Source organism: Dunckerocampus dactyliophorus, chromosome 1, assembly GCF_027744805.1.
Source record: "Dunckerocampus dactyliophorus isolate RoL2022-P2 chromosome 1, RoL_Ddac_1.1, whole genome shotgun sequence".
NCBI classification, from domain to species: Eukaryota; Metazoa; Chordata; class Actinopteri; order Syngnathiformes; family Syngnathidae; genus Dunckerocampus; species Dunckerocampus dactyliophorus.
Window position 1 is genome coordinate 23,229,314 of NC_072819.1, and position 26,036 is coordinate 23,255,349.

The 26,036-nt window shown below is 41.3% G+C and overlaps 1 protein-coding gene across 1 annotated transcript; it reads left to right on the top strand.

Moving 5' to 3' along the window:
* On the top strand, window positions 1-26,036 carry LOC129178901 (L-rhamnose-binding lectin CSL1-like). The gene is made up of 10 exons (XM_054771577.1): window positions 1-97; window positions 8,550-8,685; window positions 14,264-14,367; window positions 18,105-18,240; window positions 21,417-21,532; window positions 21,614-21,658; window positions 22,014-22,149; window positions 24,622-24,725; window positions 25,395-25,538; window positions 25,999-26,036. The coding sequence occupies exons 1-10, from the start codon at window positions 1-3 to the stop codon at window positions 26,034-26,036; spliced, it is 1,056 nt and encodes a 351-aa protein (XP_054627552.1).

Below are 26,036 nucleotides of genomic sequence, written 5' to 3' on the forward strand. Positions count from 1 at the left end.
ATGTCTCCAATCTTTACCCAGGCAAGAACCATGGACTCGGACTTGGTGGTGCTGATTCTCATCCCATCCGCTTCACTCTCAGCTGCGAACCGATCCAGTGAGAGTTGAAGGTCACGGCCCGATGAAGCTACTGTCCAGAATTTTCCAATCTCTTCTTCCAGTTTTGGTCCAATATCAATGTAGTTATTAAACTTCTGAACTACCGCATTCATATCATCATTGGTGTTTCCAACCATAAAATAATGAGGGTAGTCTGCTTTCTTTGTACTGTTCCTTATGATACTGTTTAGAATGCCCCAAGTTGTTCTTGCTTAATAATGTACTATATTATTCTTTCTTTTACACACTCACAAAATTGTTGTCAATTTATTTGTATGTCTTATATTTTTTTTCTGCTTCTTTAGATTGTTGAATTATAAATTATAAATGTGTTTTTCTTCTTACAGGCATTTTTTGGTCCTTTTATCATCCATGGCTGATTATTTTTCTTTTTTTGGACATTTCTCGCAAGGGACAGTTACCATAGAGCTTCATATAAGTATCTAGAAAGTGTTCATATGCTTCATCCACATCGTTTGCACTGTACACACTCTCCCATCTTTGTTCTTCCAGGTCTTTGGCAAGTGTTTTTGTCGTTGTAAATTGTAAACACTGGAAGATGGTCACTGATGCCGTTGATTCGTAGACCACTAGTTGTGTTGTTATCAAAGTCACTGGTAAATACCTGTATAATATCAATTAGGGTGGCACAGTGGTGTGGTGTGGTGATTTTAGGATATAGGCTCAAACTATACATTGGGTCTATGAAATAACTGATTACCTTGTTCTTGTGTGGATTCAGAAGATCAATATTGAAGTCTCCACATACAAAGGTTATTTTTTGACTGATGTCTGTGAAGGTTGTTTTAATCCAGTCCTCAAAAATTTCAAAGCTCGACTTTGGGGTTGTATATAAACAACTTATAAATACATTTTTGCTTTTTTCTTTACAGATTTCAATCATTATACATTCCAAACTGTTATCAATAGCGATTGACATATTCTTCATTTTGTAGTTCACATGTCTGTCCAGATACACCTCCACTTGTATTATTCCTGTTAATGCAGATCATTTCGTAACCTTCCAGCTCAAAGTCCATGCCTTTGTCGGCATTAATCTAATTTTCCGAGATTGCGATTACACTGAAGGGTTCCTTGAATTGAAATTCATATATAGAAGAGAATAGAAGAGAAGTGGCGGACCTCATAGCTTGGTGTCGTGATAACAATCTCCTTCTCAATACAGATAAGACTAAAGAGATGATCATTGACCCAAGAACAAGGGAAAAGGAGCCGCATAGACCCATGTTTATTGATGAGACTGAGGTGGAGAGGGTGAAAACCTTCAAGTTCCCTGGCACATACATCAGCGAGGACCTCACCTGGTCTCACAACACCCAACAAATTATGAAGAAGTCCCAAAGGAGACTGTACTTCCTGAGAAGACTGAGGAAATTTGGCATGTCCACCACAATCCTGAGTTGCTTCTACAGATGCACTATCGAAAGTGTCCTTACCGCCTCCATCACTGTTTGGTACGGTAACTGTACAACACGAGATAGGAAGGCACTCCAGCGGGTGATCAAGACCTCACAGAACATTGTTGGGGCAGCCCTCCCCTCACTGCAAGACATTTATAAAACTAGAGTCCTACGAAGAACACACAACCTCATCAAGGACAGCACACATCCACAACACTCATTATTCACACTCCTACCGTCAGGCAGACGCTACAGGAGTTTGAAGTCCAGGACCACAAGGCTGGCAAACAGCTTTTACCCACAGGCCATCAGGCTTCTCAACGAAGCACTCGCACACGCCGCACGCAACACACGCACACACTCATAGCACTTTATTTATTTATTTATTTATTTATTGATTTATTTATTTGTATTATTTGCTTGTATTAATGTCTCTTCTGTTGTTGTTGCTTAATTTATTGGTATATATGTTTATGTGTTTATGTTTCTTATGTTCTTATTCTTTCTTGTGTTTTCTTTCTTTTCTTGGGAGTATGAACAGAATAAGATTTTCATTGCATGGTATAACTGCTGTTTTACCATGCACATGACAATAAAACTCTTGAATCTTGAATCTTGAATCTTGAATATATTGTCTGATGTTGTTATAATTTGCATACATACTTTTGCTGTTTATGTGGGTAATTGACAACTTATTGCCGATATTAAGGTTATTGTTGTATTGCTGCCCCGTGTTGTAACAATAGTGATTTTTGGAATGAGAAAAAAAATCTTTTTCCAATTGTTTGTGGTCTGTGAAACAAAATGTGTCCAATTGTAGATCTTCTTGTGGCATACTGATGACGTTGTTTGAGTTATTTTCGTTTTCCATGTTGTTGTGTTGATATGATCTTTAGTATTTATCCAGATCCTTGATGTCTTTGACAACAAGCACTCTGGCCTCACATCCTCCATTTAAATTTTGCAATTGGCGCTCCAAGTACTTTCGATCCTTCCCTGCTTCCTTCACATGCTTTCTTGGCGATTTCAGCATTGCGTTTTGTCAGATGCTCATCCACATAGACGTTTGTACCTTTCAGCTTTTTTCTCTGTTTCAGTAGTGTGGTTTTGCAAGTGTCGATGGTTTGGATGTCTACGCCCACCTCCTTTGATTGTAGAAAGTAACAACTTAATGCTCCGTTGAAGCGACATCCATTTCATCTGGTTCATCCTCATTCCCAACTGCCCTTGGCATAAGACCTGGGTTTAATCCGAAGCCGCGTCACGATCACATCATTCATTCGTGTGTTCTGATCCATGTCATCAATAGGGATCTTCAGTTGCTCAATGATTTTGTCCTTTTCTTCATTATCTTGTTTGAGAGTGGCCCTCAGTGCTGCATTACTATCCTGTAATTTCTTCTTCTCCACTCTCAGACTTTGAACTTCATTCCTCATGATCTTCCTGTTTTATGGAACCAATGTATTCTTCTATGTAATTCAGCCTTTGTTCTATGTGATCCAGCCTCTGTACTTTCGGTAGTATTTGTTCCAGGGTGTCTTGTTGCATTTTCGTCAATTTCTCCTGGGGTGATTTAGCATGCTTAGTTAGTTGGTGCTTTAAACTGCTTAAGTGCTCACCGGCGGGGCTCAGTGGCGGTGGCGCCGGTATGAATGTCGCACCTTCTTTCATCTTGGGTGACTCCATGTCTATAATCGACTCCGGGGTAGATCGCCCCGAGCTGCACGAACAGACATCAGAGCCTCTTCTCTTCTCTCTTTAGCATTGTTGTGTTGATAAGCAGAACATTCTGTCGTTTAGCCTGTTAGCTTGTGTTACACTGCCTTCAGTGTTTAACATTTGTTGTTACAGAGAGTTTGTGTCTCTCACCTGTCAGAGATGAAGCCAGAGATATCTCTTCAAGAAGAATCCAAGATATTTTAAGACTCCGGCTTCATGAACAGTCGCCCTTGAAAGCCACGGCTAGCTAGTTAGCTTGCCTTGTAACGGATGTCGGCACTTATTGTTCGTTTTTTTTTTGTGAGTTTGATCCTAATCGCTAGTCCAAAGTGAAGGCAAAGATGTCAGCGCACTCTTCTTGAGTTGTGATCACAAAGCGTGGTCAGGAATTCTCCAAAAAGTTTAAAACTAGCAAAAAAGCGTAGCTCTTATAGTCCTTTCTAATCAACAGGAAGTGATTAGCAACAATTATTACACAGATCATTTACAGTGGTGTGAGATAGTGTTTGCCGCCTTCCTAATTTCTTTTTTTTTTGCATGTTTGTCACACTGCCCGCACGGTGGCTTACTGGTTAGCATGTTGGCCACACAGTCAGGAGATCGGGAATATCTGGGTCTGGGAATATCTAGTCCGCTCGCCATGACAGTCCACAAGCAGCACATGGTCGTGGTGGGAGTGGCAGGAGGGGACGTATCAGAGGAACATTTTACTGCTCAAAGCTTGCTCTTTTACAGCTCAGAAGACAAATTTGAGATTCTCATCGCCTCATTTTAGTTTCCATTTTCTCTAAAAATGTTTCTCATATGTTTCTCCTAAAATGCACTAGGAGAAGTAGGTGAGAAGTACGGTGCGTGGTGGTCAAAACACCGCTGATGGTGAGGGGGGGTAGCATGAATGTATAAAACTGCAGAAATAACGGCAGTCGCAGTAGAAAATACACTAATAATAGCGGAGGAGGCAGCAGTGGTGTTCCAGATCCCACTCTAAATGGTGATGATGATGGCTGGGTTTGCTTTAGCGATGCGGAAGAGTATCACAAGTGGATCAGACATTTTGATAAGCCTCTTGAGTGTCATGGAGACAAAGATCTGACCATTTCTGAGCCTGGTGATGTCATAATGTGCAAATTACATGAGTGAATTGACTCCCATCACAAACTTTGGGTCATACCTGATGATTTTTCTCATTCACAGTATAGTATGCCTTTATCGCTAACCATTTTCACGCTATAACCTTTTGAAATAGTAATATCAAAACTGAATAATTTCTTGAATACTGTACAAAACTGAATATTTCTGTCTGGTGCCTAAAGGGTTAAGTTTAGAATAAATAAATTTGAGGCTAACCAGTTAGGTTAGTAGATAGCTATACTGTTAAAGCAGCGGCCAGTTCTTGTGTCACTCCAGAATAGTGGTGTGCAATGTGATGGAAACAAAGCTAGCAGTATTGTCAGTAGGGATGAGCCGGATACTCGTTATAAATAAGTATCCGTTATGGATGATGAAAGAAAATCCTCATTATGTATTTGCTCTTCACACTCTGTGATTGGCCAGTCACACACAGCGGCCGCCCCTCTCGACTGTGCAGGCTGGCGCCACAGAGGAGTTGATCAGTGCCTCATTCACATACACGGTGCAATTGGCAAGTTGAAAACGGTTCGTGTGGCGTTGCCCACTGCCGCCACTTTATTAGGTTTTCCCCAGCTTGCCTCTATTTCGGTTTGTATCTAAAGTTACTTGGTAAACGTGTTTCGTAAAGTACGCGGTGCATTTGACAAGACAGCGCTGTGCAGGCTTGTGTTGCTTCAGTCACTTATGCAACTCATTTGGGACCTGCATCAAACATTCTGCCTGCATGGCTAACATACTGCATTACATACATAAGCGTGGTAAAATATTACACCCCTCTCAATACGTTGCAGTATGCACGTTGAAATCTTAAACTTGTTTCGTAACGTACGTGGTGCATTTCACAAGACAGCTGTATACAGCTCGCGCGTCAGTCACTGCCGGGTTTTGGTGATATAAAGTCAGTTGGAAAACTCGTAGTACTGAAAGCGGTACTTTTGAGAAAAGTACAGTGATTTCCCTTTTTGCCACCAGTGGATGTTTGCATGAATCCCCAACTTCACACAGATCATCCATCCATCCATTTTCTATACCGCTTCTCCTCTTTAGGGTCACGGGGGCATGCTGGAGCCTATCCCAGCTGACTTTGGGCGACAGGCGGGGTACACCCTGGACTGGTCGCCAGCCAATCGCGGGGCACATATAGACAAACAACCATTCACACTCACATTCATACCTATGGACAATTTAGAGTCTCCAATTAACCTAACATGCATGTTTTTGGAATGTGGGAGGAACCCGGAGTACCCGGAGAAAACCCACGCACGCACGGGGAGAACATGCAAACTCCACACAGAAATGCCCAAGGGAGAATCGAACCCAGGTCTTCCCGATCTCCAGGCTGTTACTGTGTTGGCCAACATGCTAACCACTAGACCACCGTGCGGCCCTCACACAGATCATTGAAAAAATTATAAAGTCTTACAGATCACTTACACACATAGACAGTACACATATAGCTGAATAAATATAAAAATAATGTACCGATTTAAGCCCCACCCATTTTGGGTTAAACCACACCCACTTCCTGTTTATGCCCCGCCCGCCCTGAGTACAGACAGAGATACGGATAATTTAGAACAGATATCGATAAAGATAGTGGTGTATTCGCTCATCAATAAAAGAGTGTACGTCTATGTAACATTTTAGTTTCCACGTTTCCGCAACTTAGACTGGGCAATTTAATTAATAAAGTTCATTTCTCCAGTGAACTTTCACTTTTACACGCTGCCACCAGACGTGTCTGCCTCACTGCCTTGGGGGTCATAATGTAGCTTAAACTTAAATCGTTAACTGCGACCAGTCCAGGGTGTACCCCACCTCTCGCCCAAAGTCAGCTGGGATTGTCAGCATACCCCCGCAACCCTAATTAGGATAAGCGGCATAAAAAGTGGATGGATGGATTATGTGCAAGGACACAAGGGCTGTGAGTGAGATGGAGGAAGCAGGGTGCGACCTGCTGTACCTCCTGAGCCACCGCCGCCCATTGATGAACCAGTAAATCCAGTAAATGTGCATGCCATATGTTAATGACCCTGTCAATTGTTGGCTCTCAGTATTCCTGAAAACAGGCTGGTTTTAATTAGACTGGATTAAAGAAACTGTCAGGTAGATGGAGAGATGAAATGAAGTGCCGAGGAATATCCTGCAAGAATGTTTTTTTTTTAAAGCACTCCGATTGTTGGCCAGTAAAAAAGGGCACTGATAATGGTGTTATTCATATTTAACTTTTAAAAGAGATACAAGGGAGTGATCCTATCAGTGTCACTCTCGTCAGCGTATTATGTTTGTCTGCTCAAGACCAACAAACCATCCATCCATCCATTTTCTATGCCGCTTCTCCTCATTAGGATTCACGGGGGCATGCTGAAGCCTATCCCAGCTGACTTCGGGCGAGAGGCGGGGTACACCCTGGACTGGTCGCCAGCCAATGGCAGGGCACATATAGACAAACAACCATTCACACTCACATTCATACCTATGGACAATTTAGAGTCACCAATTAACCTAACATGCATGTTTTTGGAATGTGGGAGGAACCCGGAGTACCCGGAAAAAACCCCCACACACACGAGGAGCCAACAAACGAGGAGCCAACAAACAAACCATTTGTTGATTTATTTAAACAGACGATTGATTAAAGCAACAAATAGCAAATGCAATCCCAAGACAGAGTCCCACCCTCATGTGGTCCTGTAGGCAAATAAGTTTTGCTGTGATCTGTCTCGGTTTGTTTCCCGTGGCAGCATGGTCCTTACTTTTAATTGCTGCCGGACCGTATCCTTCAGATCTGGTGTTTCTTGTTTTTAAAATTGCTCCAAAGTAAAACGCTTATCTTCTATAGATTCACTACACACTGAGTGAAATATTTCAACAATCATATTTTGTTGATTATAGTTTACAGCTAATAAACACCCCAAATATATATCTCACAAAATGCAAAAAATTGTCAAAAAGTGTGTGATGATTTTAAGCAATAGACTGACATGATAAATAAATAAATAAATAAATAAATAAATAAATAAATAAATAAATACCAGAACCACATTTAACAATGTGGTCCACCTGTAAAATCACCATTTGGAATTTGGAATCTTTGTAAGCCAAGGTGTGTGTGGGCATGGCATTTGATTGACAGCTTGTACAGGCTCCTGCAACTATATAAAATGATCTGTCCTCCGTCATTAGTGGTATATGGCTCAGCCTTGACTGGATCACCTGAATCATGCCCTGTCTCAAACTGAGCTCAACATTGTGTGAGTATTCTATTCTATTCTATTCTATATCTATGTCTAGGTAAAATGTTAAACTGACACATTTTTCTTCTTCTTTTCTTCTTATATTTCCAGTGCTGATAGCAACATGTTTACTAATGAAAACAGGTGACTATCAAAGTTAATGCGGTTGGTTTTTGTGAGCTTCTCTAGACGGGTACATGCATTTGCGCAAAAAATACGACCATGTGTATGTGCACAATTGAGTGACAGCCATTAACGCCACTCCTTTTTGGGCCTAACGACAAATCTCATTCAGTTTAATTCGTAATTTTGAAGAATATAGGCATGTTTTGGTACAATCACTTATTTTAAACAACTCTTGGTAACATATGCTAGCCAGTGGTGGTGGTGTTATAGTTTTTGTGAGAAAAATAGTCATTTGGAGCCAAGGAGGGATAGCACCTTTCGTGACATTATGACATTATTAAATATTACACTCATTTGCTTTGTTACCTACGACACAAAGTTAGGATGTGGATGTTTATTGATGTACATGGATTGGTATTTAAATCTTTAAGTACAAAATGTATCAAAGTGGCCACTCGCATCATTAAATTTTCCCGTATGTGGTGGGTTAGTTAGGAAACCCCTTTAGAAATGTATATAGGCATATTTGTCTTGTTCATACATTCACATTGGTTTGTACAGTTCTTCCTGCAGAGCGTGCAACCACCTGTGACAGCCTTGGGAACGTTCATTTCCTAAAGTGTGGTAGGACTTCAGTCTTCTCAACATATTCATTTCATCTAGATGAATGACTTTTAATTCTAACTATATTTGCCAATTTATGTAGATGTAAAAAAGTAAGGTATGACAGAGCCTTGCATTGATACAAAAGAAAAATAGATTAGAATGCCACAATCCCACTCCTTGTGTATCAATAACATCTCTCTTTCCATGACAGAATCTGGAGTGATCAGTGTCCAGGAGGGCTTGTACGGCCGCACAGATGCAGAAATCTGCAAAGAGGGGCGACCTCCACAGCAGCTTGCTAACACAGCGTGCTCTCAGGCAGGCGCTGTGGACGTCCTCAAGTCAAGGTATTCATTGCACTTGTTTGGAAAGCATTATCAGATTAGATTAAATGACATATAGCTTTCTTGATGCCCTCCATGAGGGCAATTAAGATTCCAATAGCAGCAACATTTGATACAGCAGTGGTGTGCAGTCAGGTCCAGCAAGGACTTCTCTGCTGGCCGAAACACTATCAAAAGCAATGACCTATATTTACAACTTAAATTCAACTATTTGTTCCATGAAATTGTATTAATTTATTCCCAACAATCTATTGTCTTCATTACATCGCATATATCTTGGCTGCACTGCTTCAAGTAGTGCATTAATTGTTTTTAAATAAAAGTCTTAGTTTGCAATAGTTAGTTTCAAAATTCATTTTCAAAGTTTCAAATGTCACACTCACACACACACACGTACATATACTGTGTGTGTGTATACTGTATATATACACACACATATGTACTGTATATATACGTATATGTATACAGTATACACACACACACACACATATATATATATATATATATACAGTATATGTGTTAGGGTTGGTCTGATAAATCGGCCCCCAATTAGTACTGACCAATTTCCGTAAAAATACAGCATGTGCCGATAAATGCCTTTCAAAGCCGATCACAAAAAACAATTGCCGTGCGCCGGCGACATGACAATTCATGTCATGAAAACACAGACATGACATGAATGTGCATGTGTGCTGTGTCACGTAGGGTTGACAACACCCGTATTGAACCAACAAGGACTTTGTCCGGTATTGCCACAAGAATCAACACTAGTCTGTAAAACACTAGTCTGTAAAACCTCCATTGGTTTCAGTTTGACAGCTAGCATGTTAGCTAGAGTTAGCCACCTAGCTTCTCATCTTCGGACTCCAAATGTGAGTTTTTACCACAGTAACATTTTGTTTTTAAAACAAACATGCAATGCCTTCCAGGTGCCCTTGGAATTGATAATGGCGGGCCTGGCCAATAGCACTCATCATAAAAAAAATGAAAAATGTACAGTTAATCCATGTGATCGGTATCGGCCGATCTCACTCATGGATGAGCAGTATCAAAATCAGCAACAGAAAACCCTGATTGGAGCATCCCTAATATATACACTCCTGATCAAAATCTTAAGACCAGTTAAAAAATTGCTAGAATTTGCATTTTGCACATTTGGATCTTAATGAGGTTTTAAGTAGAGCTACAATATGCAAAAACAAGAAGGGGGAGTGAGACAAAAAGCATTTTGAAAAAGTAATTTATTGAAAACAACAATTAAACTGAAATAGGCTGTTTATCACCTGATCAGATGTTTAAGACCACAGGCTCTAAAAGCCAAAGTCTGCTCAAAGTGTTCATTTTCTGTCAGGCATTCACACTGTCATGCCATCCTGATGGCTAAAGCTAAGAAGCTTTCTCTTATTGAACGTGGTCGGATTGTCGAGCTGCATAAGCAAGGCCTCTCGCAACGTGCCATTGCTGCTGAGGTTGGGTGCAGTAAATCAGTCATTCTACAGTTTTTGAAAGATCCTGAGCATAATGGAACCAAAAAGTCAAGTGGTAGACCCAAAAAAAAAAATCACACCTGCGCTGAGCCGGAGGATCCGATTGTCTGTCCATCAAGACACAGGGCGGTCTTCGACCCAAATTAAGGCCCTTACTGGTGCCGACTGCAGCGCAATAACCATCAGACGGCATCTGCGGGAAAAGGGTTTAAAAAACAAAAAACGAATTCAAAGACCTCGTCTCCTTCAACGCCACAAAACTGCCCGTTTAGACTTTGTCAGGGAGCATCAAACATGGGACATTGAAAGGTGGAAAAAAGCTTTATTCTCTGATGAGAAAAAATGTAACCTTGACGGTCCAGATGGCTTCCAACGTTACTGGCATGACAAGGAGATCCCACCTGAGATGTTTTCTACCCGGCACAGTGGAGGAGGATCCATCATGATCTGGGGTGCTTTTTCATTCAGTGGAACACTGGAGCTTCAGGTGGTGCTTGTCAACTGGTCAAGTTTGTCACAAAGAATGCTATTGAATGCGACACTCAGACAGATAAAAATATGTATGATAATTTTGAACGTAAGAAGACAGTTGAAACCCAGCATCCAAAACCCAATATGACAAAAGTAATTCCACAAGATATTAAAAAGCTGTGTGACACTGATACAAACTCAAAAGGTGAACATGAAAGCAGCCAGTGTACACGCTATCCACAACGAGAGAGAAGACCCACTCCATTCTACACAGATTATGAGTGTGAAGTCAAATGTGATGAGGATCAGGAACTAACAAATATTGACTATTGCTATAGAGTTGCATATAAAGTACCCTGTACACTAAAGGAGGCCATGAGCTCTTCAAAATCAGAACAATAGGCTCAAGGCATGAAGAGAGAGATCGATTCTCTGATAGAGAACAATACTTTTACATTGACAACATTACCTGAAGGTAAACAAGTAGTATGGGGCAGATGAGTTATCACAATTAAAGACAATCCTGAAGACACAATATATCAGGCCACGTATGTCACAAAAGGTTATAGTCTAGTGGCTGCCATTGCAAGACTTTTTCTCCTACTGCTGATACGACCTCTGCATGTGTTTCAATGCAGCTTGCATTAAAGAACTACATTAAACGCATCTCCAAACGGCATATTTGCATGCCCCTATAGACTGTGAATTTTGTATTCTGTCCAACTAAGAACAAGTGGGGGTGTTGAACTTTGCTATTGTATGTTCTTGTTGACTTGGTGTTTAATTAAGTGTGGGTGGAGTTAGCATGCTGGTGCCCTCACAGGTGTAATTCTTTTCCAATCAATTCAAAGGTGTATAAATAAATGGCTGCAGCTTGTTGCTGAGGTGTGTGCAGGCCAAACGTGATGCTGTGCTGAGTGCATTGTTTTTCCTCCGTCCTCCGGTGTTTCCAAATCTTTTTAACATGACCGCACCAACAGTGATTTGAAGCTACAGCCATATAAAAATATACTGCAAACATATTGAATAAACAGGAGAAACAGTGTTGAATATTCTCTTCATGTCTGAAATTTCGACCCATTTGTGCAGGGGTAGGATTAAATATCTTTACTATTAAGTATCTATAAGATGGATTTTGCTCTTCCTGTAACAATGACTGTGTTGCACACCAGATGTGTTGTAGCAGCATCTTTTGTATTTCTTCTGCTCTATCACAATTTTTTTTATGATTATGCCTGCAGATGTAATGGCAAGAAAACATGTGAACTAAACGTCGATGTTTTCCGTACTTCTGATCCCTGTGTTGGCATCTTTAAATATTTGGAGACCAACTTCACCTGTGTGCCACCGAAAATCTGTATGTATGAAAACTACAGCACGTCTGTTGTAAACAATGTGGATCACATGATAGCTAACATGTTTTATTTGATTTGATCAGTTCATGTCTTGGCATGTGAGGACTCTTTGGCACATTTGTCTTGTGGTAAGATTGACTTATTTCTATGGTTTATATAGATTTGACTTGATCTGTATATGTCAGCGGGCGTCCAAAGTGCGACCCTTATATTATATAAATGAAATCAATTCATTGTTACGGAGACATATTTGAGCATATTTAATGCAGATATCATTATCGGCAGAAAATAGATTGATATGAACTGATATCCCATATTAATGGCAATATTGGTCAGATAATATTACCAGACATCCATACTTTTCAATATACTTGAGTACTTATGTTGATGTTTTGACCCCCCCCCCCCCTTCCCCAACACACGCACACACACACACACAGCATTCCCATCCTGCTTACATCACAATTGTTTCTCTTTTTCAGCTGATGAAGAACATGTTATAGTTGTCTCCAAAGCCATCTATGGACGCCTTGACCAGACCACATGCATATTCGAAAGACCTTCATCTCAGGTCCAAAATGACAACTGCAAAAGCAAAGTAACATCAACTGTTGCAAACTGGTACGATTGCACGCTTGGGGGCCAAATCACAAGCCACATCTCGCAAGAATTTAGTCCACATGTAGTGGGGATAGGAATATACGTACTGTATATGTGCAATAATTGCAATCACGTAGATTTGGGCATATTGTTGTTTTGATTGCTGTTACTTTGCGCAAACACATATCCAGTACCATAAATGCTGTCATTATAGTCAGGGCGTTTATTTACCTAAAATGCAAAAAGGATTGGAAGAAGGTGAGACAGGAGACAGGATGTTATTTCCCAAATTTCTTATTATATTCTGAACACATGCTTGTATGGTTCGCTTCTCTGTTTGAATCTCCGTTTGGGCCTTTCTGTGTGGAGTTTGCATGTTCTCCATGTGCATGTGTTGGTTTTCTCTGGGAAGCCCGGCTTCCTCCAACATTCCAAAAATATGCAGGTTAGGTTAATCGGCAACTCTAACTTGTCCATAGGTATGAATGTGAGTGTGAATGGTTGGTTGTTTGTCTATACGTGCTCTGCGATCGAGTGGCGACCAGTCCAGGGTGTACCCCGGCTCTCGCCCGAAGACAGCTGGGATAGGCTCCAGCATACCTGTGACCCTAGTGAGGATAAGCGGCATAGAAGATAAATGGATGGGTTCACTTCTCTTTTGGTACATATTTTGTACAGAGAGCATGCGCAGAAACTTGCCTTTTGTCCCACATTGAATTATGCCAATCACGCAAGTTAACACTGCACACTTTGGAGGTAATAATTTTATAATTATTAAAATTTTAGATCAGTCCACTTGTACTTGATTAATTGCAGCCTTTGTTGACAGTCGATCTGCTTTGTATTTTTAAGAAATCCACCCTGTCGGCTCCTGACACTGTGTCCCCCTCCTCAGATGACTGATGTGGAAACAGAAACACCAAGAATTGTTCACAGCAAAACATTTATTTCTCTCACAAGATTAAACTGCAAAAATTTTATATCACTAGGGGTGTCTTAGAATTGTCAAATATTCGACAGTTTGACTCAGAGTCTGACTGAAAATGATGAACATTACAGTAACATTACTAGTGAGGCTGTAGACGGAGAAGTTGTGGAATGGCTAGCATTGCATTTTGCAGCTAACGCTGGCTAATAACAAATCACTTCTGCCGAGATTATATGTGCCATATGTTTTTACTTCTGACTGAAGAACTGCAAGTATTTGCTAAATGGTTGACGGATGTTGTACTGTGTTTTGCTTGCCGCTTGATCATGTCACATGGCATGCTCTGAGCAGTAAGAGAGCCGAACATTCGCTCCTCCATTGCAGTGCCCAAACATGGCATACAGCACCTGTAAGGGGTATTCATTTAAAAGAATTGCTATTTTCATTCAATTTTACATTTTAATGGTGAATAATTTTCATTCAAAACTAAACTTCTTTTGCCACTTTCTTACCAGACAAAATACCTATTTGATATGATGATCACTGAGAATGTGTCAAAATTATGTTCAAAACAATTACAGGGCAAGTTATTTTGGTAATTTTCTTTTCAAACAAGCATATTGCTGCTATTTTGTAAAGCAGATTAAACGTTTACAACACAATTACAACATGAATTGGAAATACATTTTGCCAAAATGTGCAAATTTCCTGTAAGCTAACATTTCCTCTTTGTTCAACAGTTGCAATGGGAGAAACAGGTGCAACATCAGAGCGAGCAATGGGGTCTTTGGAGACCCCTGCTTTGGCACCTACAAGTACCTGAAAGTTCTTTACACCTGTGAAAGTAAGTAGTTAGTAGCCTTAGCCTGTCGGCTAAGTTTAATTGAAGTTGCACCATGATGTCTAATCAGGGGGCAGGGAACCTTTTTCCTCAGTTTTTCATTAGATTTTATTGAAATCATCAGAGGCCCTTAGTATATAATATGATGCAATGATTTTCTAGTGACCCATTTAATGTAACTTGAAAATGAAATTGGATTAAGAAAAGGGGGCAGGGGGTTGATAGTTTTATTGAGTGGCTCTTATATGAGATGTAATTGAATCCTGTAAAAATGATTTGCAGTGGAAGTTATTATAGATGTGCTGTTTGAAAAATACGCTCAAAATTTGTTACGCAAAAAATAATAACAAAGTGCTTAGAAAATCCAATGACAATCGTTACCTTTTGTGTCCGCGTTGTCACTCTTGTTAGTTAGCGCGGGAGGCAGCTTGAAGGCCTTTGTTTTGCTTCTAACCCACATCGGCTGTAAAGTAAGATGCCAGGCTATAGTTATGGGACCTAATAACTCCACTAAGTTAATTATGTATTGGTATCTATAAATCATTTTAACATTTAAAATTATTGAACATTTTTTGATATTGAACACTGCAAAAAATTGAATGCACCTCTTTACATTTTGACTATGGATGAGCGAGTACACCTCTATCTGTACCGTATCTGTTCACTCATCCAAATTATCTGTATCTGTACTTGGAATGGGCATTGCATAAAACGGAAGTGGGCGGGTTTTTTTACCCGAAAATGGGCGGTGCTTAATTCGGTACATTATTTTAAGTCTGAATTTGACATGGATTGATCAGAAGTTGCTATATTTATCATTTTATTCAGCTATATGTGTACGGTGTATGTGTGTAAGTGATATGTAAGACCTATTAGTTTTAGTATCAGCTCTTCTTACAACTTTTTCTTAGTTACGTTATGCTTGTTTGTTTTATTTTTCCAGTTTTATTTTATATTTTTTTTCTGTGCAGTTCACAGGCCCATAAAAAATATGTTCCACAAGTGGCTCCCATATTTCAGAGGCAGGGGGGAGTGTTAACAAATGAGTGTGTCCATGCTGTGTTTTTGTAGCACTGATGACGCCCCGCTATAAGCAAAGGCTGGAGCGGTGCACGCACACTGGGTTGAGATGCGCTCCGGCGGTAAGCCTCTTGTGAGGATTAGAGTAAATGCATGACAAAAGAAACACTTACGATGCATACAAACGAAAGAAAAGTCATTTTAGAGCATGTGTGGGACAGCACTTACTTCACAGAGAGCAGTCATCTTTTCTGCAACACTCCAGTATCCATTTGATAATATAGCTAGTTGCGGCATGGCTCCACAAGCGACTGCTGTAGCCTCGACGAAGCCCGCACACAGCGAAAGTTCCTCTTTCACTAAAAGTACTATGTCGTGTCTGCGTGCTGCCAAATCCGCAGTGAGCCTGTACTCGCCACGTACGGATCCCCAAATTTTGCCCAGGTTTTTGCAAGTAGACAGCATGCACTTGTAAGTACAGAGAGACTTGCTGGCTGCAGAGGCGGTCGTTGTGTGTGACTGGCCAATCACAGAGAGTGAAGAGTGAATCGTGAATACATTACCCAATGAGGGTTTTTTTTAAATAAATTTTATTCATAACGACTACAGAACAGTATACAAACCCACTGAGGATTTCCCTTACAGATAATGACAGCTGTACTCATTTCATGTTCGTACTCGGCACTCGTAACGAGTATCCGTCTCATCCTTAATTTTGACTCATTTTGTCAGGTTTTTAGTCAGCCAGTTAAGAAAGCATGTGGTATACTTAAGGCATTGTCTTGTTCATACATTCACATTGGTTTCTGCAGTGGCTCCTCCAGAGCAGCGTGCAACCACTTGTGACGACCTTGGGAATGTCCATCACCTAAAGTGTGGTAAGACTTCTTCACAAATTCATATAAACTGGGAAAACGTTACCTTTTTAGGATTTTTTTTTAAATTATTGTTTATGTTTGTCAACTTCGTCATGCAGTACGGGTGGACTGTATGTTTATTTTGCCAAAACAGATTTGCTGTACAACAGGTCTGGTATACGCCTCCTCTTCAAGCTGCACTGCAGTTATAGGTTTTTAAGCCATTGAACAGTAAAATGGGACAGACATTGAGACAAGAGAGTGAAAACAGTGATTGAGAATAGCATTGGTCTCATCATTCACTGAGATTGGGTTGTTGGATTGGGGAGCGAAAAGCAGCAACACATAGTGACAACGTCCACTTCTTCACCTGTTTGTCTAGTGCTGAATGGGCCAGATTCAAGATTCAAGATTCAAGAGAGTTTTATTGTCATGTGCATAGTACAACAGCAGTTATACCATGCAATGAAAATCTTATTCTGTTCATTCTCCCAAGAAAAGAAAGAAAACAAATGAAAGAATAAGAACATAAGAAACATAAACACATAAACATATATACCAATAAATTAAGCAACAACAACAGACGAGACATTAATACAAGTAAATAATACAGATAAATAAATAAATAAAGTGCTATGAGTGTGTGCGTGTGTTGCGTGCGGCGTGTGCGAGTGCTTCGTTGAGGAGCCTGATGGCCTGTGGGTAAAAGCTGTTTGCCAGCCTTGTGGTCCTGGACTTCAAACTCCTGTAGCGTCTGCCTGACGGTAGGAGTGTGAATAATGAGTGTTGTGGATGTGTGCTGTCCTTGATGAGGTTGTGTGTTCTGCGTAGGACTCTAGATTTATAAATGTCTTGCAGTGAGGGGAGGGCTGCCCCAACAATGTTCTGTGAGGTCTTGATCACCCGCTGGAGTGCCTTCCTATCACGTGTTGTACAGTTACCGTACCAAACAGTGATGGAGGCGGTAAGGACACTTTCCATAGTGCATCTGTAGAAGCAACTCAGGATTGTGGTGGACATGCCAAATTTCCTCAGTCTTCTCAGGAAGTACAGTCTCCTTTGGGACTTCTTCAGAATTTGTTGGGTGTTGTGAGACCAGGTGAGGTCCTCGCTGATGTGTGTGCCAAGGAACTTGAAGGTTTTCACCCTCTCCACCTCAGTCTCATCAATAAACAGGGGTCTATGCGGCTCCTTTTCCCTTGTTCTTGGGTCGATGATCATCTCTTTAGTCTTATCTGTATTGAGAAGGAGATTGTTATCACGACACCAAGCTATGAGGTCCGCCACCTCTCTTCTGTATGATGTTTCAACACCACCAGTGATCAGTCCGATGACTGTAGTGTCTAGAGTCCAGAACACACAACCTCATCAAGGACAGCACACATCCACAACACTCATTATTCACACTCCTACCGTCAGGCAGACGCTACAGGAGTTTGAAGTCCAGGACCACAAGGCTGGCAAACAGCTTTTACCCACAGGCCATCAGGCTCCTCAACGAAGCACTCGCACACGCCGCACGCAACACACGCACACACTCATAGCACTTTATTTATTTATTTATTTATTTGTATTATTTACTTGTATTAATGTCTCTTCTGTTGTTGCTTAATTTATTGGTATATATGTTTATGTGTTTATGTTTCTTATGTTCTTATTCTTTCATTTGTTTTCTTTCTTTTCTTGGGAGAATGAACAGAATAAGATTTTCATTGCATGGTATAACTGCTGTTTTGCCATGCACATGACAATAAAACTCTCTTGAATCTCTTGAATCTTGAACAGAAGGCCAGACTTGACAGCATTCCACTCATAAGGGTCCACTACTTATGTATCAATAACGCCTCTCTTGGCCCTTGACAGAATCTGGAATGATCAGCGTCCAGGAGGGTTTGTACGGTCGCACAGACCCAGAAATCTGCAATGAGGGTCGCCCTCCACAGCAGCTTGCTAACACAGAGTGCTCTCAGGAAGGCGCTCTGGATGTCCTCAAGTCAAGGTATTCATTGCACTTGTTTCGAAAGTATTAGTCAAATTAACATGAACAAAGAAATAAAAAGGGAATTTAACTCCTGTATCATAAACATACAGTACATACAGCTACGATTAATGAAATTACTCACACTTTAAAGGTTCCTGAGAATTTTCTTTTTGTTGTTGTTTTCAGGCTAGTCATTAGCCATGTTTTTTTCAGCTACATGGAATTTATGTTTGCATCTGCTTGGTAAAATGATTTTGATTATTTTAAAAATTTTAATAAGTAGCCACACCATTTTTGAAGCTGCACCTCCATTTCCCATTCTATGGTTATCTTCACACAATATGGGACACAGACATTTGAGATTTTTATATTGGTATTTTTTTTACAATAAATTTATAACGACTGGAGTACAGCATATTAGAATATAATATAATTTCTGAAAATGTTAAATTGAACATATTGACTACATTAACTGAACAAACGTGTTAGTAATTGCTGTAAAATGGAGAAGCTACCTGCTGGTAGCTGTCAGCTGTTTCAGGAGTCCCACAAGCCAAAGCTCTGACTCGGTGAGAGTTGAAGACTCGACGAATGGGAGACTCTGCCAGACATTCCCAGCACACCCTCACTACATGTTTGGGTCTCCCAGGTCTGTCCAGCATCCTCCACCACCATCTAATACAACTCATCACTAGGTGGTGATCAGTTGACAACTCAGCCCCTCTCTTCACACGTGTGTCCAGAACATGCGGACGCAGGTCTGATGATACAACTACAAAGTCAATCATAGACCTGCGGCCTAGGGTGTCCTGGTGCCATGTGCACATCCTTATGTTCGAACATGGTGTTTTGTTATGGACAAACTGTGGTTTGTACACAACATCACAATCACATGGGTTCAGATCGGGCAGGCGGTTCAATCACGCCCCACCAGGTCACACTGTCACTGCTCACATGGGCGTTGAAGTTTCCCAGTAGAACAATGGAGTCACCAGTTGGGGTGTTCTCCAGCACCCCTCTGATGGACTCCAAGAAGGCTGGGTACTCTGAACTGCCGTTTGGCGCGTACGCACAAACAGTCAGGACCCTTTCTCCAACAAGAAGGCGTAGGGAAATGACCCTCTCGTTCACCGGGGATGACTCCATCACAGAGGCACCAAGCCGGGGAGCTATTAATAAGCCCACACCAGCTCGCCGCCTCTCCACTGCAGCAACTCCAGAGTAGAACAAGGTCCAGACCCTCTAGAGGAGTTTGGTTCCAGAGCCCAAATTGTGGGTCGAGTTGAGTCCGACTCTGTCTAGTCTCAAGGTCTCAACCTCTCTCACAAGTTTGGGCTTCTTCCCCACCATAGAAGTGACATTCCATGTCCCAAGAACCAGAGTTGGCCGCGGAAGACCAGGTCACCCAGTCGCCCGCCCTCAACCGCCACCCAAAACACATAGCACCGGACCCTTATGCTTGCCCCCGCAGGTGGTGGGTCTACAGAGGTGAGATCCCGTGTGGCTTCTTCGGGCCCCACGGGTGAAGGCCCAGCCACCTGGTGCTCGCCTGTCAGCCCCTCCCCCGGGCCTGGCTCCAGGGTGAGGCCCCGGTATTCCACGTCCGAGCGAGGTGCGGTCCCTCCTCTTGTGTTATTTTATAATTATATTCAGAATTATTTTTTATGATTATATTTAATGTTATTAATTTCATATTTTAGACATATTCATCTGTAAACTATTTATTTTTATCTATTTTATCTTTATTATATTATATAACACGTCAAATAAAGGATGTGAACAAATCAGTAAAGAGAAGGGGTCACATTAAATAGCTTATGTTCCTTCCTTTTTGGACATGTTTAATTGCAAATTTAAACGTGATGTCCTTTAATGTAATTTCTTAAACATCTCCAAAACAAATAAACACGACCATGATCATTAATAAATAATAACAACATAGTATTACATAAGTACTTTTAAAATAACATAAGTATTTTTGGGCCGCACGGTGTGTTAGGAAACGGCTAAGCCGTGAACTGGATTCCAAAGCAGAGACAAGCAGTAAGTAACCAAAAGTTTATTATAACAAAGGGTTCCAAGTTATGGAAAAATATACAACAAAAACCACAAAGTACAACTGAAAACACCTGGAGCTAATCACAGGGAAAAACGAGAAAACTGAGGGTGCTGCGGAAAAGCTAGCACAGAGGAAAAAGGTACAAAACACAAAAAGCTGCACAAAACAATAGGCAGAGCAAGAACTGAAAACGCTGCTGAACAATCAAGCAGGAACTGGTATATGAAACTCACCGCTGCAGGGAACCACACAACTGCAGGGAGGAAAAGGCATACAAGAAAAGCACGGTCAGAGAGTAACAATACGGAATGCGGGATGCGGGATGCGGGATGCGGGATGCGGGATGCGGGATGCGGGATGCGGGATGCGGGATGCTGGAAAGAGCAAGCAGCTGGCACTGGCTTCGAGTCTGGCTGCAGCTTAAATAGGCAGCTCCTAATCGTCTGCAGGTGTGCTTAATCAATCCCACCTGCAACCTCAGAGGTGTGCTGTAACGAGAGACAGCCAGAGGGCAGCAGAGCAGCACACAGAACCTGACACGGTGGCCTAGTGGTTAGCATGTTGGCCACACAGTCAGGAGATTGGACGACCTACGTTCCAATCTCCACTGGGCATCTCTGTGTGGAGTTTGCATGTTCTCCCCATGCGTGCGGGGGTTGTCTCCAGGTACTCCGGTTTCCTCCCATATAAAAAAAAACATGCATGTTAGGTTAATTGGAGACTCTAAATTGTCCATAGGTATGAATGTGAGTGTGAATGGTTGTTTGTCTATATGTGCCCTGCCATTGGCTGGCGACCAGTCCAGGGTGTACCCCACCTCTTGCCCAAAGTCAGCTGGGATAGGCTCCAGCATACCCGCGACCCTAATGAGGATAAGCAGCAAGCAGCATAGAAGATGGATGGATGGATAAAGTATTTTTTATCATACAAGTGAAAAAATGTGTTGTAAAAACATGATTTTGACTACTATAAGATAAATTATATGACGGTTGTAAACAAAATTCTATGATTGGTTTTGCTCTTCCTGTAACAATGACTGTTGTAACAATGACTGTGTTGCGCACCAGATGTGTTGTAGCAGCGCCTTTATATGTCTTCTGCTTTATCACACCATTTTTTATGATTATGTCTGCAGATGTAATGGCAAGAAAACATGTGAACTGAACGTCGATGTTTTCCGTACTTCTGATCCCTGTGTTGGCATCTTTAAATATTTGGAGACCAACTTCACCTGCTTGCCACCAAACACTTGTATGCATGAAAACTACAGCACGTATGTTATGAACAATATGGATCACATGACCGCTAACATGTTTTATTTGATTTGATCAGTTCATGTCTTGGCATGTGAGGACTCTTTGGCACATTTGTCTTGTGGTAAGGTTGACTTATGTTTATGGTTTATATAGATTTGATTTGGTCCGTCCATGTTAGTGCTGTCCAAAGTGTGGCCCCATATTAGAAAAATAAAAATGAATTCATTTTTAATTATCTATATTAGTGCATTACTCTAATTTGCTTTGCTACCTAAAACACAAAGCTAAGATACGGATCTTTTGTTCAGATAGCTCAGCATATATTGATCTACATGGAGTGGTTTTAGCATATGTAACACACAAAATGTAACACAGCTCCTTTGTCCAATTTGTATGTGGCCCTTGTTGGACACCCGTGTTTGTTTTCTATACCCCACTATCCTGGTTACATTACCATTGTCTCTCTCTTTTGTCAGATGAATGGAAAGTTATATCCGTCCGCAAGGCCATCTATGGACGCCTTGACCAGACCACATGCATATTCGAAAGACCTCCATCTCAGGTCCAAAACGATGAATGCAAAAGCAAAGTGACATCAGTTGTTGCAAACAGGTATGATTGCACACTGCGGGGAAGAAATCACAAATCATATATTGCAAGAATTTAGGAAAAAGAATAAAATAGAATACAAATAAATATGCACAGTAATTACTATAGTAGAAACTGGCCTACTTTTGTTTTGATTGCTGTAACTTTGTGCAAAAACATACATTAGCACCACGGCATCTGTAACGGTTAGCGTGTTTTTTGTAATCGTGGAAAATTTACAATTTTGCCGCGGTTTGTGTGCATTCTCGGTTAGCATTCCGTTAGCCTACAATATGCTGCGCGTCTCGTTATCAATACACGGCGCGAGTCCATCTTTTATTAAATCAGAAAATGTTCTTCCTTGTTAGCATCCAATTAGCTAGCAAACAAAATTGCAACTGGAACTGGAAGTTGCATTGTCCGTCTTTGATGTCATCGTATTTTGCCTCGCATCCACACAGGCTTTATCAGTTCTTTATCACTTTGTCAATGACTAGGTGAGACAACTCTAGTCTGACTAGATAGGACAGCTCTAGTCTGAGGTGTTGGTGCAGAATCCAAAGTACTGTAATTTTTTCTTAACTTTTGAACCTGCGGCTTATACAGTGTGGCTAATTTATGGCTACTTCAGAACTACTAGTAATCGTTTAAATACTGTGCCGCTCACGAATCAGTGTGGAAACGGTAGCTCTTTCTTTGGCAGGCGCCAAACATGAGCTTTCAGTGAACTCACAACAAGCTTGTCAACCCATTGGAAATTGCAGGAAGCCATTACTCAATATAGCAGTCTGACTCACCGTGTCATCTTACAAAGAACGCTGAACTCATCACACAGCAACTTAACACTCAAAATGTCGCTAAGAAATATATAATATATGTACCAATACGAGTTTAAAATTGAAAAAAACTATTTGACAGTTTTCCCATGATGCATTTTGTCCAAGCAAAGCATTTCATTGGCGCCTACCGGGGCTCTGCAATGATGTCAGCCTCCCTCTGGGCTCCTCTGCCTCCCTCTGATGGACAGAGGCAGCATTGCAGAGAATTGGCAGCCATCCGTCCATCCATTTTCTATGCTGCTTGTCCTCCAATTGAAATGCTTTGCTCGTGAGTTTTTTCATAGCTCATGAATGGCTCCTGTCAAATAAAGAGCAGCCGGGTGCTCACGGACTCATGCAAGCTACAATATTCCATTTTATGTCGTGGACATGTGCGGCTTATATATGTACAAATCTGTTTTTCTCTCTAAATTTAGTGGGTGCAGTGGGTCTGTTTTCTGTATTTTATATCTTCTGAAGCAGAGGAAAAGCAACACAACAAGTTCAGTGTTCAATACTTGTACTGCTCAGAAAAGTGTTCTTACTGTTTTGAATGTGTTAACTATATACATTTACATAAACCTCTTACTAGGGATGAGCGATTACACCACTATCTGTATCTGTATCTGTTCAACCATCTAAATGATCTCTATCCATATCTGTACTCGGAATGGGTGTGGCATAAACCAGAGATGAGCGTGGTTTAACCGGAACTGGACGGGGCTTAAATCAGTACATTATTTTAAGTCTGTAATTGAGACGGATTGATCAGAAGTTGCTATATTTATTGTTATTCAGCTATGTAGTGTTTATGTGTGTAAGTGATCTGTAAGTCAGCTCTTCTACAACTTTCAGTTATTTATTAGTTACTTTATGCTTTTTTGTTTTATTTTTCCAGTTTTATTTTAGATTTTGTTTCTATAATGTTTCTACAAGGCGGTCCATGCTGTGTTTTTCGTGGCACTAATGACCCCCGCTATAAGCAAAGGCTGGAGTGGTGCACAGGGAAAATCCCTTCATTAAAAGTACTACGTCGTGTCTGCGCGCTCCCAAATCAGCACTGAGGCTGTACTCACCACGTACGGATCTCCAAATTTTGCCCACGTTTTTGCAAGTAGACGGCACACGCTCGTAAGTACGATGGGTTCAGACACAATTACAGAGAGACTCGCTGGCTGCAGGGGCGGTCGCTGTGTGTGGCTGGCCAATCACAAAGTGTGAAGAGTGAATCGTGAACACATGACCCAATGAGTTTTTTTTAAAGTAGACTGTATTCATAACAGATACAGAACAGTATACAAACCCAATGAGGATTTCCCTTTCGGATGATGACAGCTGTGCTCGTTTCATGTTTGTACGCGCAAAAATGCATTATCCTTACTTGTTTATAACGAGTGTCCGGCTCATCCCTACTTCTTACGCACCTTTTGTCACTTTCTTACAAGCCAAGATACCAATTTGATATGAGGAGTCTTCTTAAATGATCTTCCAAACGATTAGCTTTAAGGCGGTCAGTTCAGTCAGTGTGGTAATTTTCTTTTCCAACAAACGTATTGTTGCTATTTTGCAAGCCAGATTTCACATTTGCGACACAATTACCACACAGATTGGAAGATACATATATTTTGCCAAAATATGCTCATTTCCTATAAGACAACATTTCCTCTTTCTTCAACAGTTGCAATGGGAAAAACAGCTGCACCATCAGAGTGAGCAACGGGGCCTTTGGAGACCCCTGTGGGGGCACCTACAAGTACCTTAAGGTTTTTTACAAGTGTAATTGTAAGTAGGTAGTAGCCGATTTGGCATTTTTGGCAAGTCTTTATAATGTGTTATATCTGTGGTATATATTTACGACTAAAATGTTGGGGTGTTCACTTTTTCACCGTGATCTTAAATCAGAGGGTGGAGAATCAGTTTTTATTGAAATCGTCAGAGGTTCTTAGTAAATAATATAATGCAATGATTGTTTTATTAATAAATATTGCCCTCACGTGCCGGATATAGCCTACAGGCCGCATGTTTCATACAACTCTTATAATTTAATAATATGTTTTCATTTGTTTTATTGTATTTACAGTAGATCCCTGCATAGTCATGATTCAGTATTTGCAAAATCACAGATTTCTGGTCAAAAAATATTTTAACTTTTTTTTTCCCTTCTGAAATAGTCTGTTTTTTCTACAGAAATCTCATTTACTCTAAGTCTGTAAACATTTGTAAATATGGGATAGTAAAGCATCAATGTGACTTCAGTGGAGGATGGTGGAGGTCTGTGCTCGTGCTGCTGTAGCAAAGCAAACTTTGACAGTCGACTTTCTTACAATCAGGCGTCAAGCAAGGTGAACACAAGTTAATATAGTATAGTCGGTCGCCACTTAAATTGGAATGGGCAGAGTGGGGGGGACAGTCATGGGGACGGCCTGGGTTGTCCTCTGGGATCGTGGGTAGGCGGGGTGCCGGAGCGCCTACTGCTGCTGGGGCTGGCCCGTGTGCGTTCGGTGGCGCTGGTTCTCCCTCGGCCTCCCTTGCCTCTAGAGGGGGTGCGGGGTCCTCCCTGGGCCCTCCTGCTCGGCTGCCACGTGGTATCGTCTGGTGTGTGGTGTGGGGGGTGACCTCTCCCCTTGGTCGGGGCACGGGTGCTTGTGCCCAGCTGTCTCTGCGGCTGTCTCCCCTGGGTGGGAAGGTAGGTTGAGGGAGGGCAGTTTTAATTTTTTTTCTTTTTTATTAATCGCTTTTTTTTATTGTATTTCATCTATTCATTTGTGTATGGTATGTGTGTCGTATGGGGACTGTGTGCTATCGTCCAGCTTATGTGGCATTTGGCTTTACAAGCACCTTTTTCCCTCCTAACGAGGGAAAGGCCTCTTGAGACGTCATCTGTACTTCTGTGAAGAAAGTGTCGGACGTTTCGCTCCTCATCCGAAGAGCTTCGTCAGCGAACTAACAAGTGCTGGTAGCCGAGGCCTTAAATCCTAAGTTAAATCCCTCCTAAGTTATCTTGCGGTGCTCCTCACGAAGCTCAACTCTTTTGCTGTGTGTATGTGTCTGGTAGGAGCCCTGGCTCGCCCCACAGACAAAGCGACTGTATGA

What these genes read in the sequence shown, in the direction of transcription:
- LOC129178901 (XM_054771577.1), top strand. Translation starts at nt 1, where the DNA reads ATGTCTCCAATCTTTACCCAGGCAAGAACCATGGACTCGGACTTGGTG. An exon ending in CTCAGCTGCGAACCGATCCA is followed by an intron (nt 98 to 8,549) that starts GTGAGAGTTGAA and finishes TTTCCATGACAG; the next exon opens with AATCTGGAGTGATCAGTGTC. An exon ending in CTGCCACGTGGTATCGTCTG is followed by an intron (nt 25,539 to 25,998) that starts GTGTGTGGTGTG and finishes TGTGTCTGGTAG; the next exon opens with GAGCCCTGGCTCGCCCCACA.